This window comes from Populus nigra, chromosome 8 (assembly GCF_951802175.1).
Source record: "Populus nigra chromosome 8, ddPopNigr1.1, whole genome shotgun sequence".
Taxonomy (NCBI): Eukaryota; Viridiplantae; Streptophyta; class Magnoliopsida; order Malpighiales; family Salicaceae; genus Populus; species Populus nigra.
This window is the reverse complement of record NC_084859.1, coordinates 19,315,139-19,334,419: the sequence shown is the minus strand read 5'-3', so window position 1 is coordinate 19,334,419 and position 19,281 is coordinate 19,315,139. Positions and strand designations below refer to the sequence as shown.

General features: G+C 35.5%; 2 protein-coding genes across 2 annotated transcripts; both read right to left on the bottom strand.

Moving 5' to 3' along the window:
* Positions 1-961: 961 nt before the first annotated feature.
* On the bottom strand, positions 962-4,484 carry LOC133701788 (uncharacterized). Its single transcript, XM_062125876.1, has 7 exons — positions 4,294-4,484; positions 4,009-4,208; positions 3,684-3,923; positions 3,009-3,120; positions 2,738-2,912; positions 1,699-1,939; positions 962-1,412 (listed from the first exon to the last, which is right to left on the bottom strand). Exons 2-7 carry the CDS (start codon positions 4,190-4,192, stop codon positions 1,117-1,119), a joined length of 1,248 nt encoding a protein of 415 aa, XP_061981860.1. The 5' UTR covers positions 4,193-4,208; positions 4,294-4,484; the 3' UTR covers positions 962-1,116.
* A 7,882-nt stretch (positions 4,485-12,366) lies between these two features.
* On the bottom strand, positions 12,367-13,869 carry LOC133701999 (uncharacterized). Its single transcript, XM_062126184.1, has one exon. It carries the CDS (start codon positions 13,867-13,869, stop codon positions 12,367-12,369), a length of 1,503 nt encoding a protein of 500 aa, XP_061982168.1.
* Between the last annotated feature and the right edge of the window lie 5,412 nt (positions 13,870-19,281).

Sequence of the window (19,281 nt, the reverse complement as noted above, 5' to 3'; positions counted from 1 at the left end):
ATGTAATCGTCTATTTTTTCTTGTCATATATTTTAAAAAAAATAGTTTCAAAAAAAAAACATGTAAGAAAGTCGTTGGACATGTTGATGGTTTGGTGAGTTTAACTTTAATTTTTTTTAATTTATATTTTTTTAATTGAATTCATAATTTATTTCATTTTGCTTTTTATGAGGTTATCGTAGTCTTAAAAAAAGTCAGTATTGGATTGACGCTCAATTTTACAGTCGTTTATTTTTGTTACTATATAGTTAAATAAAAAATAGTTTAGAAAAAAAAACACTTATTAATCCTAATAGAATCCATTACCTGGTTTGATGGTTTGACGTGATGACCTGAGTTACCCAATTCACGGGTTTTATAGGTTTATCCATCAAACCTGATATGTTTTTTTTTTTTAGTTTTTTATCCTTTAATTTTTCTAATTATTTTTTTATTTATTTCACTCTTCATATTAAATTTAATTTGTTGGGAATCAAAATTCATGGTTTAATTTTTTTTATTTTCTATAGGATTATCACAATCTCACATAAATATTTTTTTAAGGTTGATGTTTAATTTTATAAACATCTATTTTTATTATAAAATTAAATAAAAATAATTTACAAAAACATTTATTGAAGTTCATAATCCAAGTCAAAGATGACCAAAATTAATCCAATCTAGTATCATTTCAATATAAAAAAAAATCCCAGTTTTTCTTAAAACTTTGACATCTATACTAATTATCCGAACTGTATTTAAATTCATTAAATTATATGATTTATTTTAGATCAACTGAAATTCAAACTAGACAAAAAAATAAAAAAAAACCAAGTTAGCAGGTAAGCTCTTGATTGAATTTGACAATACTGTCAAAAAAAATATCTCATTGCTCTTTTATCAAGTTTCAAAATATATAGTCTGACCACAGCGGAGGCAAGCTCTTTGCTATTGAGGCCAGGGAGGGTCAGATGAAACCAGATTTCAGCACCCACAGGTTTTTAATATATAGAAAGCACGTTTTACATGGTCATAGAAAGTACAATTTATGGAATTCTCTGTTGAAAGACAAGCCAGAAGTTGCATAAATATACACCAATTTGCAACATTCATTAATATTTATATCACCAAGGAGACTCAGAACTCCCTCTCTGGGAACAGAATAGGAGCGACCAGTGACCAGGTGTAGAGACCTGCAGTTGCCCACCCCGTCAAGATACGTACCCATACAGAGGGCCACCCCACATCTACCAGCTTTCCACTCTCCCCAATGGAGGTTGACCATCCAGTCAAAAGCATTGCAGAGTACATGCTTGCAAGAGAGAAGATGATGTGGAAGAAGGAATAAGAATAAGTGACTGGCTTACAGGCCTTCTCCTTTTCTTCTTGTTCGTTTGCCTTGTTGTCCAATGGAAGCAAAGGTTTATCAGCACCTAATCCACAAGCAAAAGGTCAGATTCCATTAAAAAATTGTCATATCAGAGGGACACGAGAAGCAAAAACAAATTCTTATGAAAGCACATTTAACATAGTCCTAACAGATGAGGGGGGGAAAAGAACATGTAGAAAAGAAGGTACTCTTAAATGAAACATATGGACGAAGTTCTGGAATTTTTCATGGTGCAGAAACATTTTTATTCAAAAGAATTTCAGCACAAGTTCTTGGGATATCATATGAAAACTCATATAAAAAGTCTGAAATGTTTGCTAAAGATATACCTGCACGGGGTGAACTTGGTTGTGAGAGCAGGGCGGTAGAGGATCCAGCTCGGACAGCAGAGTAGACTACTGACAGAACAGTTGTAAGCAGACCAATGGAAAGAGTGCCGGTAGAAACAGCTTTTGAATGCCTGTGAAGACCATTGCATTCATATTCCCTTGGTTCGCTGGCAAGTCCACTGTAGCATAGGTACATGCAGTACAAGGATATAACTGAAGCAGGCAAAACACTGCCATTTACCTGTGTTCCATGAAAATGACAGCCTATGAGACAGCAAATCAAAAGTTCTAATACCAGGAAGGAAGCAAGTACAGCTATGCACACTAGGCATCCATGAAAACAACATAACAAACCATGATAGATATTATCAAATCTGCAAACAGAACAACCATGAGCACCCTCTTGGAGAGCATATTACAGGTTTTTCTTTGCAAAAGAACATGCAACATGAGCACAGCACAAAAGTTTCCTTATTCCCGAGGACCATGAGGAACTAAGTTGCATCCATGAAATGATTAAAAGTCCCAACATGTATATCACCATTTGTGGAAGACAATAAGTCCCTTGATACAGAGACAAATATCAGATAAATCTTGCATTCTTCTAAGAGTTCAGTACTCCAAAGCTTATTAACACATGCAAACCATCCTATCAGCATAATAGGTTTATATAACTTAGAACTCCTAAAAGCTTGAAATTGCATGACATTGGTCATGGGATCACTGGTCCAAATCTGTGATATGTGCGCGTGCGCGCGCAACAATCACAGATAAACATTGACAGGGTTGGGGCATACATGTTCACTGCAATCCTTGATGAGCCTTTCTTTTATAATTGAAAGTATTATTCTCCTTATAACCAATTTTGTAGGCTCAGTCTTTTCTAATCAAATTAGAATACAGCATGTATAAACAAACTTATTTTGGAATCAAGCACATCTCTCTTACAATGTACAGTTTTGAAAGCACATGTGAGAAAGTAAGAAGATGAATGGTCATAATGGTTGGATTTATTGGAACACAGAGAATTAAAACTTACTGCAGGGTGCAATGCAACGATAGCAAAAACAAACGCGAAAATCAGGGTCATAATGATAAAGAAGGTGTTTAGTCCACAATCCTGTCCAGATGGAGTGAACCAATGAAAGAGAAGTCCCGAGAAGGCAAATGTTCCCACATAACAAACAAGCGACACGACAAATAGAGCAACATACCTATACAAATAAAATTGCAAAATAAGAATCAGTTAATCTGGTCATGGAATGGGAAAAAATACGGCTAAAAGAAATGAAAGAAAAGGCAAAACTAACCAGAACTTTTCATCATATCCAACCCATTTGTCATTCCATCCATGAACGAAATCCAACAAAAGCACAACTTGAACAAGAAGAAACAATCCTGAGCCAAATTTGGATATTGACTCTGCAAATAAAAAAAGCTAGGTTATCAGTTAGTGTCAAACTACAAAAAGTGTTTCACAGAGAAAGACATAGGAAGATCAGAAGCAGACAATCAATATCTCATGGCATGTCATCAGTCAGCACGTACTAAGAATTTCAGATTGAGCATTGCTTTAGTAAACATCATATCAATAACACAAGTTAATATCTATCAATGACCCTTATCAGAATTTGATAAGTAATGCAATCCAACTAACTGATACAGTGTGTAATATATTTAACTCCTGAAGTAAGTTCATTTCAATCATTCCTACTCAAACAGGCTAATACTGTTGTGTTCAAAGCAGTAGGTCATTGACCTGCCCATATATCGTACTTTCTATCACTACATGAAGAGAACCCCTTTTCCTATTTGCATTCAATATCAAGCGTACTCAACTCTCAACACATCCTCACCAAATTGCACAACAAACCGATCAACAACTCATAACAATCTAACATATTTCAAAACAACAAAACTACCAAACAAAATCACAATTCAGCACACAACCAGAGTCCAATGAGCCAGTCACAAAAGCAATTTACCATAAAAGCTGACGATCTCATTCGGAAGGAAAAACATAAGGATCACCAAAATACACCAACAAACAACTTTAGCCATCCATCCACCATGATGCAAACTATCACGCGGATCCTTCTGATTTTTCACACCAACCATCATAGTCGCCAGTATAGTAAAAAACATAAAATTCCCCAAACTAACACGCAAAACCGCGTCCGTCTCGAACCATTCTCTATCCGGCGTCTTATGAAAATGATTAATCCCTAACATCCAAAACCAACAAAAATTATAATCATCATCATTAAAATTGGTGGAAATTCTTTGGCAAAATTAAAAGGGCTTGCTTACAAGGGAGTTTTTCCATAAGAGGGGCCGCAACTTCACGCAGAATCCAAGAAACGATTAAAGACAAAGCAAAGAGACCGCAGTAGGCGATCCTGGCGGATCGTCTGCTAATTCCAGATACTACAGTCGTACATGCATGACACGCACAAGTAGCGCAGCACGACGCCAGGCAAGAAGCTGCCCACATCTTGTTTTTCAACAATCTAAACAAAATAAATAAAGAAAAATCAAAACTTGATCCAAAAAAAAAAACCCTGATCGGAGAAGGAGAAATTAGATGGTGGGTACCTGAGAGAATTGGAGGCAGAGGATCTGATTACAAGAGGGGAAAAGGATGAGTTTGTTCTTTGTTTACTCAGTCAAGAAAGATTGGTGCTTTTTGGTCTCCACAGTGTGGTTTTCTGCTTTTTCCTGGAAGGTTCGTCGATGCTTGCCGTTGGATTGTGCGGGTGGGACCTGTCTTTGTGGAGGGTAAGGAATAAGGATCAGGGCACAGTGGTTGTTTTATCTAGAAAATCAATGAGCTTAATCACGCCGGATTTCAAGTTAAATTAAAAAAAATTCGGTGTAACCCAGTTGATCAATTGTTTTTTTATTATTATTTAATTGATGCAATTAAATTCGGTTTAAACTTAATTAAATTAATATTAAATTTTTAAAATAAAAATGTATCATTTTAATATAAAAATAAAAACATTTTTTAATGAAATAATTTATTTCTTTCTTTCTCGATTCCAGATTTGACATCTCTGAATTAGAGAAGCGTGCATGGTTTTTTTTTATCATTTTTATTTCATGCAATATAAAGATCCTTTATTTTTATAGTCCAATGATCTACTTCATTTGATTGTTTATTTTAGATGTTGGGATGTTGAGAAATATAATAAAATTATTTTTTTTGGTTTTTATATGGATATTTTTATACTTTTTTAAAGAGTGAGACTAATTTTGTTTGATGTTTGTGACTATATTTTTTAATAAATATATTTTTTTAAAGATTAAACTGAAATATAATATAATTGAAAAATAAATAAGGTTTTCGAATCACAAAAGAATAAGAACATTGATTGTAATCATTTAAATATGTTAAACTTATAACTATCATAATAATATGCCTACTTTTATCTTTATGATTTTCTTCATATTTTACGAAATATTAACTAGAGATCCATTTTCTTCTCTTACAAAAACTAAGTTATCAATTAAATTACTTTAATTTTATATATATATATATATATATATATATATATATATATATATATATATATATATATATATATCTTGCAAACACCTAGAAATGGTTCTAGTTTCAAAAAAAAAAGTCAGATTCAAAATAAATTAACTTCTATATATACACACTTTTAGGAATCATCCGCGACGCAAATAAAAACAGAAAATAAAAGGTTTGTTACAAATTAAAAAAAAGCTCTTTAAAATAAAAAACGCCTAAGGAAACTCAAAATACTTAATGTTTATTCACTATGGTCTTCACTTGCTAAAAGGTTTTTACAACTTTTTATAAAGAAAAAAACTAGAAAACTCTTGTAATATTGAATAGGAAAAATAAACTAGGAAAATTATTATCTTTAAATATGAAAAATAACTAAAAAGGTATAATAATAATACAAAATAGGAGTAAAAAGAGGGAAAAAATAAAATTAACAAAAAATATATTTATTTTTCCAGAAAAAACTCTTGCATCAAACCCCCCAGTTAGAAAAAAATCGTTCTTAAGTTTAAACCTCAATAGTAATTTCCATCCACCATAAACATCCTGTGCTTGGTCATAACTAGTTTTAACAATCCTAGAAAGGATAGTCTTTAGACTAGGTCATTGTTTGTACTCTTTTCTGTGGATGGATTAATTATTTTAATGTAAAAAAAATTTCAGGTGGTATTAATGTATTTTTTTTTAGTAAAAAAAATTATATAAGGCTTGACCTGATATGATATAATCGACTTGAAAAATTTATAGAAAAACCGAATAATGAATAAAAATGTAATTTGACTTTAAAAAATCAGAACAACATCTTCTTTTAAATTTTGAAACAATAATATATTAGATGTACTTGAATAAATTCAGGTTAACCTGTTAAATTTACTATCTAAGTCGTTAGACCATGATAACCCTATAGAAAACAAATAAAAAAATATTATTATACTTAATTCTCAATCAACCTATATTGAATGATGAAATTAAAAATGAAATACAACTAAAAAAATAAGTTGAGTCAATTTGGGTTAACTTGTTAAACATGGGTCATAAGACTGAAATAACCTTATAAAAAGCAAATCAAAACAAATTGTGAAACTCAATTTCTAATCAACCCAATGTTGAAGGATGGAATTGAAAAATATAATTAAAAAATAAAAAAGTGACCCGAGTCAACACAATTAACCCATAAAATTCATGACTCGAGTTATGAGACCAGAATAACTACATAAAAAACAAAACAAAATAAATTATGAAGCTCTATACTCAGTAAAACCAATATTGAATGATAAAATTAAAAAAGAAATAAGTATTAAATAAAAAAAGTCTTTAAAAATTTGAAGACAAAAGTGCAAAAATGACTTGGTTTTCACTGTTCATTGCTGCAGTGAAAAGCTAGGTCCTTTTAGTATATGTTATTAATAATAATAATAACCAGATCATTGCTTGTGCTATGTTGCGGGTCAGATCAGTTTTTTTTTTTTAATATAGGTGTTGCTAACATGTTTTCTAGTAGAAAAAAAAATAAATTGTTTAGGGTTTGATCCGATAAACTTGATAGGTCCTAAAATAACCCAAAAAATTGTTTAAAACATAGTTTCATAAAAACAAATCGAAGAAAGATGTTTTTTAAAAAAGTAATGAGACGTGTCGCACGTCAAAAAAAATCCGCGCGACGTCGGCTGGCGATTTTTTTTATTATTATTGTTGGTTTTGCTTGGTTCTTTGGAGTCGCCACCTAGTATTATGGTCACTAGGAACCTATGGTCTGCGAGAGTCTGAGTAAGGGACTGGTTGTGCAAGGGGAAGACGCATCACCCCCAGTGCACCCTACCTAAGGTAAGCTGCATTGTTGTTTGATTATTTTTCTAGGTCAAGGTTCTATTCGTTGGTCTTTTCTAAAGTTCAAGGCAGATCTCCCTTCATGAGGGAGTCTCTACCTTATTGGGTCAAATCCTAACCATTCTAAAGTCTGAATTTTAAAATTGCTTTTATTTACACCTTGTATCTTTAATACCCGAGAGTGTACTTTATCGTGTAATTTTACACCCCACAAATATTAAAGTCTACATCTGGATCCTAGAAAAAAAAAGTTGAAATAAAAGTTTTTGACATTTTGGCCAAACCCTAACAGATGATCATAAACTAGTTATGATATCCATTTTTTTATTTTTTAAAACATGAGAAAGATGCAATTTTTTATATTTTTTTTGAAAACAAACATGCTTGGAAAATTATTTAGGACCTGGCCGTATGCAATAAAATATTTTTTTTTGAAATTTTTCTTCTCTTTTTTTTTTGAAATATTTCGAAGAAAACCAGGTATTTTAATACCGGACTTGTATCTTACAATGTAAGTATACAACCCAATATCGAGCAAACTTGGTAGAAAAATATTTAAGAAAATCACAAATTTTTGAAATGATTTTTTTTTAAATTTAGATTTTTTTTAATTTTTGAAATTTTTTTGGAAAAAAAAAAAAGAGAAAATAATACACTGCATGAACAGTAGACATGAATTATAATTCACGTCTACTGTTCATGCGTGAACAGTAGACGTGAATTATAATTCACGTCCACTGTTCACTCAGTGAACAGAGACGGCGAAGAAGAAGCGGAAGGGGAGGAAAGTATTACCTGGCGTGGAGGAGTTGGCGGCCTGGCCGGCGGAGCGCGGTGCAACTGGAGGTGGTGAGGCCGGCGGCGTGCACTGGTCACGGCTGGAAGAAGAAGGAAACGAGTCCTGCAGAGGAGAAGGAAAGCTCACGGCTGGAGCTGTTGGTGTGGCTGAGGAGAGAACTGCTACCCCGGCTGCCTTTGGGAAGGAAGAGAGCTTCTGGGAAAGGTGGTGGATGCTAGCTCTGCTGTCGCCGCCGCTGCTGGAGTCCCGGTGGCAGAGGAGAAGATTTTTACAGAGGAGAGAGGGAGAGAAGCGGTGCAACTGTCACGTGAGATGGTTTTATGGCTACTGGAGGTGGGGATGATGGTGAGAAGCCAGGTGATGAAGGTGGTGGTGGCTGAAGGCCACGGTGGAGAGAGAAAGCAGAAAAAGGATTGTTTGCAGGAAAAATGAATACAGAAGGCTGGTTTTCGGCCAACTTTGAGCTCCGTTTTCTCCGTTCTCTGAGCATAAAAATTGCTCCTATTTATAGGGCTGGAAAGAGGGTAATCTTGTCTTCAATGTGGAAAAAGTCTCAGCCCTTGATTCGACTCGAGTAATCCAAGCCGTTGGTTCAAAGTGTGCACCTCGAGCTGCCAAATTTTGGCAATCCAAGGCTGCAGACTGAACGAGGTGGCCACTTTGGGCCAATAAACGAAGCCGTTTCAAAGTTTTTCGACCCGACCGGACCATTCTCAAGGATAAAGGGGTTTCTTGTGGACATTTTGGTGCACGGGTTGTCGGATTTGGAGGAAGAAACGAGGCCGAAAATGCTCCTTAAAGTCTGCCACTCGGGCAGTTTCGCGGGGAAGATGATGAACAGTGACCCGTTTTTTTTTTTTTTTTTTTTTTTTTTTTTTTTTTTGCAAAAACTTGGTAAAAATTAAATTAGGTCTTTCAAAATTCCAATATTTCAATTAAGTTCAAATTAGGCCCCCAAACTTAATTTTTCACCGATTAAGACCTCAAATTAATTTTGACCCGCTTAAAGTGTAATTAAGTCCTTGTACTTAATTAACTCCTTCAATTGGACCTAAATTAATTCTTGAACATAATTAAAATTCAATTTGGCCCATGATTAAATCAAATTGGCCCATTAAAAATTTAATTATGTCATTAGACTTAATTTTTATGCAAATTCGTCCAATGCTCATTTAATTTGACCTTTGAATTTGCATTTTTCTATTTTTGCGCATAACAGCGTACATTTGGGCCTCCGAAAATTGCAGCTTGATTTTTGCCTATTTTTGCAGCCTTTCTTGGTCAGCTTTCTCCGCATTGCCAGCCTCTATTTTATTTTTTTTTTTATTTTGATTATTTTATTTTTTGGGAAAAAAAACGAATTTTGGGGAATCACCCAAAATTGGGTGATGACAGCTGCCCCCCTCTTTACAATGCTTATGGTAGAAAGTCTCGTAAGAGACTTTAGATAATAAGCGTTGTAAAGAAGAAAAAAAGGATGAGATATGGTTGACTCATCTTGTTGAGGAATGATGAATCCTCTTGAGGGTTAGAGAGCGCACTCGAAAGGAGGTAAGGTTAGAAAAACACACTACCTAAAAGGTTAAGACTCGAGGGAGCTCTTAAAAAGAGGCAGGGTTGGACAACGCACTATCTAAGATGGTTGATGGCTCTAAGGCACATTCAAAAGAGGAGGCAGGGTTAGAAAACACACTACCTAAGGTGGTTGATGGCTCTAAGGCGCACTAAAAAGGAAGGCAGAGTTAGAAAACTCACTACCTAAGGTGTGATGGCTCGAAGGCACATTAAAAAGGAGGTATGGTCGGAAAACACACTACCTAAGGTGATTGTTGGCTCTAAGGCGCACTTAAAAGAGGAGGTATGGTTAGAAAACTCACTACCTAAGATGGTTAATGGCTTGAAGGCACACTAAAAGGAGGTATGGTTAGAAAACACACTACCTAAGATGGTTGGTGGCTCGAAGGCACACTAAAAGGAGGTATGGTTGGAAAACACGCTACCTAAGGTGTGATGGCTCGAAGGCACACTAAGAAAGGAGGCAGGGTTGGAAAACACGCTACCTAAGGTGTGATGGCTCGAAGGCACATTAAAAAGGAGGTATGGTTGGAAAACACACTACCTAAGGTGTGATGGCTCGAAGGCACATTAAAAAGGAGGTGCGGTTGGAAAACACATTACCTAAGGTGTTTGTTGGCTCTAAGGCACATTAAAAAGGAGGTACGGTTGGAAGACACGCTACCTAAGGTGTGATGGCTCGAAGGCACATTAAAAGGAGGTATGGTTGGAAAACACACTACCTAAGATGTGAAGGCTCGAAAGCACATTAAAAAGGAGGTAGGTTTGGAAAATACGCTACCTAAGGTGTTTGAAGGCTCTAAGGCGCACTCAAAAGGAAGTAAGGCTCGAAAGCCCACTCGAAAGAGGAGGTAGGGTTAGAGGACACGCTACCTAAGATGTGAGGGCACGAAGGCCCACTTAAAAATGGAGGCAAGGTTAGAAAACACACTACCTAAATGATGAGGGCTTAACAACCTGCTCAAAAGAGGTGATGATGAGACACTAATATGTCAAGGTTGAAAGTAATGCATCATGATCAATATGCATGTATACTTACCTGAGAAATGTAGGTCCCTTTTTTTTCTTCATGGAGTTCTCCTTTCTTCATGGAGTTCTGATTTTCTCAAAAGTTTGAGTCTCTGATAGTAAGCTTCGATGGCTCTTTTCGCTCTTGCTTACTCGAGTCATATCTTGTGATTTTGACCTCTAGGAAGGACTGAATACCATCACACTTCTTTGTCCTCCACCCCTTTACCTCAAGGGTTGCCAATTTTGCCCAACATTTTTCCTAGAAAGGGAAAAGGGAATCATGAAGCCGACTCTACCAGATGTTTTTGATTGCCGCCTAGCTTGATCATGCCCCCAAGTATTCAAATCAGGTTTGAGGATGAGGCTAGGTGAAGGAAGGTCTAGTTATTTACAAGGAATTGTTTCCATGATGAATTTTTGGAATTTCAAAGCTATTCCAGACACAGAAATCATTTTGATGTTTGTTGAAAGCAAACTCATTCTGAAGAAAATCAAGTGATTCCTATTGAGAGGTTTTCAGATGTGATGAAAACTTTTGGTTTTGATTTTGGTGAAAAATATGAAGTGACATTTGGATGGTCACAAAAGTTTGGAATATCAATTTGAGGGTTATTGAGAACTGTCTTTCGACGAAAATGTGAAGAAGTGACATCTGGTTGGTCACAAAAGGGTTGAAATGTCAATTTGAGGGTTATTGAGAACCGTCTTTCAAAGCATTCATTTTATTTGCATGAATAATGATTTTGTTTCGCATGAGAAAGCACTGCCTACCGATCCAAATTGCTTGCCTTTGATCAGAAAGGGCTTGATTAGGCACGTAATGTAGGCTTGGGCTCTTGGCTATAGAGAAAAGGATATTTGTAGGCTCAAAAGGTGTTTAAGGGACTTTAAGACTAAGGATCACTAGTGCTTATATCCCAACATTTTTTGTTCATACATTTCTGGACCTTGGAATTGATTTGTAAAATGGTCCACGGTGCCCCCCAGTGTTGGACTTGAGCTCTTTCTCTTTTCATTTGATTTTGAGCATCATTGCATTGGCTTGACTTTTTTATGCTCAGAATTTTGGATCCTTTGGATTTTGTTTTCATGCCCCCCAGCTTTGTATGGACACCCTCGATGATTGAGAATTTTCTTTTATGCCCCCCAGTATTGTTCGAGCACTTTCAATCGTTAAGGTTTTTCATGCCCCCAAGAGTTATTTGGGCACTTTCAATCATTGAGGATTTTTTTGGCACTTGCCCCCCAGTGTAGGGTGTGATCCTAGCTAAGGTTATTTTTCAAGGAAAATGCATTAGGCTCAAAAGGGGATTGCAAAGGATATATTTCAGCCTTGTGAAAGGATTATCAAAGATGGCCTTTCTTCATCTCAAATGCATGCATTTAGGATCGGTAAGCCTTGCTTTCATGCGAGTATGCAGAGTGATTTCTCATTAGTCATGCAAATAAAACTCAGCTTTTAGAGTCACTTCATTCTGTTGTTTTTTTTTGGGTTTTTTTAGGTGTATGGTTACCTCTCTAAGGAATCACCTGAATTTTCAGAACTCGTTTATTTGAACAGACACCAACATGATTTCTGTTTTTGTACTAAACTTTGATTTCCCAAAAATCCTTGTGAAAACATGCATAGTTTTGGAAGAAAGGGGAAACACGCCCAAAGATTCTTGGCGCAATGGTTTCATGTTTAAAGGTTATGTTCAATGTGTTATTTGCATGAAACAACAAAAAAATGAAGGCATGTCATGAACACAGGAAAACACATGATTTTATTAACAGGAAAGGCTCATTTGAGAGAGAAAGTCTTATGGCATTATGAGCTAAATTGCTAATAAGACTAAAACAGGTTGAAACAGACATGATCAAACAAAAGGAAATAATTGGGTAGGCTCCATCTTCCCATTCTATAGCAGAACTTGGTCCTCTATCCTTGAGAGTGCACATTTCCTTTTTCACACCTTGCTCTTGCCATCAGTGCTTTGAGGTTTTCGGAGCATTCCACCTCCAATGCATTCACCGATCCGGTACCTGAAGCATGATTGGGTAAACGGTTCGAACTCACGTTTGGAGTTCCTTCGAAGGTTATCCATCCAGCTTTAATCAAATGCATGAGCCTCTTCTTGAAGGCACTGCAAGTATGAATGTTGTGTCCCGCAGCACCAGCATGGTACTCGCAAGTGAGGTCAGGCTTGTACCAGTTGGGGTAAGGTGGTTGCAAAGGTGTCAAAGGTTCTGGAGCTATATGCCCGATGCTCAGTAGCTTTTGGTACATCTCATTTAAGGGCAACGGTAATGGAGGTAGTTGCTCTTGGACTCTTTGGTGTTTGGTTTGAGGCTTAGGTTTTCTTGTGAGGAATGTAGGGCTGAGATTGATGTTAGAAATTTGGGGTGAAGGGGATGGAGTGTGATAGTTCTGGAATGGGTTCTTCCTACCCCTATATCCACTTTCAACATAGTCAACCTCTTTCTTTTTATCTTCAAAGCCTCTTTTCTCCACAGATGCAGAGATTCTACCACTCTTTACTCCTTGCTCTATGCGTTCAGCTACTGCCACAGCGTCAGTAAATTGTTGGGCCGAACTACCAATCACATGCTCGTAGTATGGGTCTTTGAGCGTGTTGGCAAATAGAGTGACCATCTCTTTATCCAGGAGTGGAGGATGTACTTGAGCAGCTAGGTCTCTCCACCTTTGAGCATATTCCCTTATGCTTTCCATGTCCCTTTTCTCTAAGTTGGACAAACTGGTTCTGTCAGGAGTGATGTCCATATTATACTTGTATTGCTTGACAAAAGCATCCACCAAGTCTTTCCATCTTTGGATCTTGGTGTTGTCCAATCTCATGTACCAGTTTAATGCCGCCCCACTTAAGCTATCTTGGAAAAAATGCATCAGTAGTTTTTCATCATGTACTACTTCTGCCATTTTGTTACAGTAGGATTTGAGATGAGTTGTGGGGCATTGTGTCCCAATATATTTGATAAATTCAGGAACACGAAATTTCTTCGGGACAACCACATTTGGGACCAAGCACATTTCTACTGCTCGTACTGGATCGTACAAGTCTACCCTCTCAATGGCTCTGATTCGGGCTTCTAGCGCTGCCATCTTATCAATGTTATCAGATGACTTGGTCTTGTGGGACTTATTGGCAAATGCATCTATGACTGTGGGGGTTGGTGCTGGTGGCATTGAGTGCACAAAAGCTGGATTGTGTGGAGGTTCATGACCATGTTCACTCATTGTTTCTTCGAGTTGAACTGTTGCTGGAGGTTGAACAAAAATAGCAGGCCGGTTGGAAGGACCTTCACCAGAGGCATTTCTAAGTGTTTGCTCAAGTAAGCTAGTGAGGCGAGCCACGCTTGCTTTCAGAGATTCTAACTCTTCTTGGAAATGGGCGTCACGGTGAGCACGCTCTTCACCTTCCATGTTTTGTGTTCAGAGTCGGGTGTTATAGGCTATTTGGGGACCTATATTTCAACCTGTTGCATGTATGTATGTTATTTACAATGGATGGATGTATGTGTGTGGATGCAAATGTAGGTACACCCATGCAAAATGAATATGTAAGGGGTTCATGCTCTAAAGGAAGGTTTTAGGTCATTACATGATGGGTAGACTTTCTACCTAGTCTTAAAAGGGTCTATGAACTGCCCAGTGACCACCTCACGTGAAGGCAGTATAGGGGTTTACAAGGAATGGTTGGGACACATTGTGACCGCCATTACCGAGTAAACACTCAGTTTATAGTTGGATGTTTCACGAATCTGAACCCCGACTGAAAGTCATGAGGCAGACCGCTACTCCCCACCTAATCCTAGAATTGGGTTTATTCGCAAAATTAAAATGCATGCTAAAGCAGTAAAAATGCGAGCTAAAATTAAAGACCAACAAAAGGAAAACAATCAAACAATCAATGCTTAGTCCGACCAGACATGGCTTTCCCCAGTGGAGTCGCCATTCTGTCGCACGTCAAAAAAAATCCGCGCGACGTCGGCTGGCGATTTTTTTTATTATTATTGTTGGTTTTGCTTGGTTCTTTGGAGTCGCCACCTAGTATTATGGTCACTAGGAACCTATGGTCTGCGAGAGTCTGAGTAAGGGACTGGTTGTGCAAGGGGAAGACGCATCACCCCCAGTGCACCCTACCTAAGGTAAGCTGCATTGTTGTTTGATTATTTTTCTAGGTCAAGGTTCTATTCGTTGGTCTTTTCTAAAGTTCAAGGCAGATCTCCCTTCATGAGGGAGTCTCTACCTTATTGGGTCAAATCCTAACCATTCTAAAGTCTGAATTTTAAAATTGCTTTTATTTACACCTTGTATCTTTAATACCCGAGAGTGTACTTTATCGTGTAATTTTACACCCCACAAATATTAAAGTCTACATCTGGATCCTAGAAAAAAAAAGTTGAAATAAAAGTTTTTGACATTTTGGCCAAACCCTAACAGATGATCATAAACTAGTTATGATATCCATTTTTTTATTTTTTAAAACATGAGAAAGATGCAATTTTTTATATTTTTTTTGAAAACAAACATGCTTGGAAAATTATTTAGGACCTGGCCGTATGCAATAAAATATTTTTTTTTGAAATTTTTCTTCTCTTTTTTTTTTGAAATATTTCGAAGAAAACCAGGTATTTTAATACCGGACTTGTATCTTACAATGTAAGTATACAACCCAATATCGAGCAAACTTGGTAGAAAAATATTTAAGAAAATCACAAATTTTTGAAATGATTTTTTTTTAAATTTAGATTTTTTTTAATTTTTGAAATTTTTTTGGAAAAAAAAAAAAAAGAAAATAATACACTGCATGAACAGTAGACATGAATTATAATTCACGTCTACTGTTCATGCGTGAACAGTAGACGTGAATTATAATTCACGTCCACTGTTCACTCAGTGAACAGAGACGGCGAAGAAGAAGCGGAAGGGGAGGAAAGTATTACCTGGCGTGGAGGAGTTGGCGGCCTGGCCGGCGGAGCGCGGTGCAACTGGAGGTGGTGAGGCCGGCGGCGTGCACTGGTCACGGCTGGAAGAAGAAGGAAACGAGTCCTGCAGAGGAGAAGGAAAGCTCACGGCTGGAGCTGTTGGTGTGGCTGAGGAGAGAACTGCTACCCCGGCTGCCTTTGGGAAGGAAGAGAGCTTCTGGGAAAGGTGGTGGATGCTAGCTCTGCTGTCGCCGCCGCTGCTGGAGTCCCGGTGGCAGAGGAGAAGATTTTTACAGAGGAGAGAGGGAGAGAAGCGGTGCAACTGTCACGTGAGATGGTTTTATGGCTACTGGAGGTGGGGATGATGGTGAGAAGCCAGGTGATGAAGGTGGTGGTGGCTGAAGGCCACGGTGGAGAGAGAAAGCAGAAAAAGGATTGTTTGCAGGAAAAATGAATACAGAAGGCTGGTTTTCGGCCAACTTTGAGCTCCGTTTTCTCCGTTCTCTGAGCATAAAAATTGCTCCTATTTATAGGGCTGGAAAGAGGGTAATCTTGTCTTCAATGTGGAAAAAGTCTCAGCCCTTGATTCGACTCGAGTAATCCAAGCCGTTGGTTCAAAGTGTGCACCTCGAGCTGCCAAATTTTGGCAATCCAAGGCTGCAGACTGAACGAGGTGGCCACTTTGGGCCAATAAACGAAGCCGTTTCAAAGTTTTTCGACCCGACCGGACCATTCTCAAGGATAAAGGGGTTTCTTGTGGACATTTTGGTGCACGGGTTGTCGGATTTGGAGGAAGAAACGAGGCCGAAAATGCTCCTTAAAGTCTGCCACTCGGGCAGTTTCGCGGGGAAGATGATGAACAGTGACCCGTTTTTTTTTTTTTTTTTTTTTTTTTTTTTTTTTTTTGCAAAAACTTGGTAAAAATTAAATTAGGTCTTTCAAAATTCCAATATTTCAATTAAGTTCAAATTAGGCCCCCAAACTTAATTTTTCACCGATTAAGACCTCAAATTAATTTTGACCCGCTTAAAGTGTAATTAAGTCCTTGTACTTAATTAACTCCTTCAATTGGACCTAAATTAATTCTTGAACATAATTAAAATTCAATTTGGCCCATGATTAAATCAAATTGGCCCATTAAAAATTTAATTATGTCATTAGACTTAATTTTTATGCAAATTCGTCCAATGCTCATTTAATTTGACCTTTGAATTTGCATTTTTCTATTTTTGCGCATAACAACGTACATTTGGGCCTCCGAAAATTGCAGCTTGATTTTTGCCTATTTTTGCAGCCTTTCTTGGTCAGCTTTCTCCGCATTGCCAGCCTCTATTTTATTATTTTTTTTTATTTTGATTATTTTATTTTTTGGGAAAAAAAACGAATTTTGGGGAATCACCCAAAATTGGGTGATGACAAGACGAAAACATATTTAAACAACTCGGGGTAACCTATCAAATCTACGACCTGAATTATAAGACTAGAATAATCTCATAGAAAGCAAATCAAAATCAAATATGAAATCCAATTCCTAACTAAACCAATGTTGAATGATGAATTTTTTTTAAAAAAATCAATTAAAAAACCAAAAAACAAAAAAAAAATCAAGTCAACTCGGGTTAACCTATCAAAATTGTAACTTGGATCATTTGACTGGGATAACTCTATAGAAAGCAAATAAAAATAAATTATGAAACTCAACTCTCAATTAATTCAATGTTGAATGATGAAATTAAAAAACATATCAATTAAAAAAGATTAAAAAACTCAAGTAAACTAGGGTTAACCAACCAAATCCATGACTCAGGTAATGAGACTGAGATAACCTCATAGAAAAAATCCTAATTCCAAATCAATCAAATGTTAAAGGTTGAAATTGAGAAAAAAAATAAACTAAAAAATAAAATAAAAAATTAAATTGAGTTAACCTGTGACTCGAGATAAGCAACCTCAATATTGAAGAATGAAATTAAAAAATAATAATTTGAGTCAACATAGATTAACTTCCAAAACTCGTGACTTGGGTAATGAGACTGATATAACTTTATAAAAAGAAAAAAAAATGAAGCCTAATTCCAAATCAAACAAATATTGAAGGATGAAATTGAAAAAAAAAAACTAAAAGATAACGTTTTTTTACCTAAGTTAACCAATTAAACTCGTAACCCGGATCATAAGATCGGGATAACCTTATAGAAAGTAAACAAAAAAATAACTCGAGTGAACTTGGTTTAACTTCCCAAACCTGCAATCAAGATTATAAGAATGTGATAACTACATAGAAAGTAAATTAAAATAAATTATGAAGCCTAATTTTCAATAAACTCATTGTTGGAGGTTGAAATTAAAAAAACAATCAATATAAAAACAAGACATAATAAAACAACCTCAGTTTACACGGGTTAGCTCGCTAAACACGTGACCCGAGTTATAAGACTTGGATAATCTTATAGATAGCAAACCAAAATAAATCATGAAGCCTAATTCATAATTAACTCAATGTTGAAGAATGAAAATGAAAAATGCTAATTAAAGGGGTGTGTTGGGAGTGTGGTAGCAATTGTTTTTCAAAGTGCTTTTCACTTGGAAATTCATCAAAACAATAATTTTTTATTTTTTAAAAATTATTTTTGATATCAACATATCAAAATCATCTGAAAACACCAAAAATATTAATTTAAAGCTAAAAAAATAAAAAAAAAGTTCATTTTTTTTTTCCAAAAGTGCTTTTGAAACACAAGAACAAACATGCTAAAAAGAAAAAAAAATGAGTTAATTTGTCAAACCCATTACTTGAGTAATGAGACTAGGATAATTTTATATAAAGTAAACCAAAATAAAATATAAAGCCCAATCTCCAATAAATTAAATGTTGAAGTATGAAATTAAAGAAAAATAATATAGATTCAAAAAGAAAAAAGAAAAAAAAACACTATTGAAATAAAAAGTAAAATCACCGTAGTCCATTGGCTTGCGCTCTGTCACGGGCTGAATCAATTGTTTTTTAAATGTAATAAAGAACATTAAAAGCGTGAGAGTTTTTTTGGCAATGCTATTAAATCCAGGCAAATAAGAATTTTTTGAAAAAGTATTGAGACAATGATACATTGGATGACTTCGATCACATACAACTTGATTCATGAGTTAGTTTGGGTTTAATAAAAAACAAATTAAAACAATTCCTACTTAATTATATGATAAATATCATATGCTCACAATTTCAAGCATCAATCTTAAAAATAAATATTTATTTGAGATTGTGATAACCCTAAAACAAAGCAGAAAAAAACCATTTACAAAGTTTATTTCTCAACCAATTCAATATTGATAGATGAAATCGAGAAAAATAAAAAAAATAGTTTTTTTAATTATTATCAATATTAAGTAAGAAAGACCAAATTGTACCTAAAATGACTATTACGCCCATGAAGTCATGCTTTGAAAGTGATTTTTTTAAAAACAAAAAACCGTTAGACCCAAGTTAAGTGTTATTTTGCATTCATAAGTATTATTGCAACAACTTTGCAAAAAAATAAAATAAAAAATACAACAATAACCTCGATCAATTAAAAAAAATGGTTAATCCATAATAATTGAAAGAGGGTGAGTATGAAAGCCATTATAGAAAAAACCTGTAAATTAATTGTTTCAACCTATACTAATTGATTCGGGCGTGAATCTTCTAAACTTAGGTTAACATTCTAAATTCACAACATATGAAATTGAAAACCTAGGTTCAATTAAGAGTTTTAATTGTCAACCAATTTAATGCTAAATGATAAAAAAAAATACCTAATTAAAAACTAACCAAAGCAAAAGAAAAAGAAAAAAGAATGAGCATCAAATATGAAAAGAGAAAAAAATAAAGGGGTGAAATTGAAAAAAAAAACAAGTTAAAAACTATCTT

Bases quoted from the DNA above. Each gene is read 5' to 3' on its own strand.
- LOC133701999 (XM_062126184.1), bottom strand. From the start codon at position 13,869: ATGGAAGGTGAAGAGCGTGCTCACCGTGACGCCCATTTCCAAGAAGAG.
- LOC133701788 (XM_062125876.1), bottom strand. From the start codon at position 4,192: ATGTGGGCAGCTTCTTGCCTGGCGTCGTGCTGCGCTACTTGTGCGTGT. The intron at 1,940-2,737 runs GTAAGTTTTAAT...CATGGAACACAG, and splicing joins TCGTTGCATTGCACCCTGCA to GTAAATGGCAGTGTTTTGCC. The intron at 1,413-1,698 runs GTATATCTTTAG...CTTGTGGATTAG, and splicing joins ACCAAGTTCACCCCGTGCAG to GTGCTGATAAACCTTTGCTT.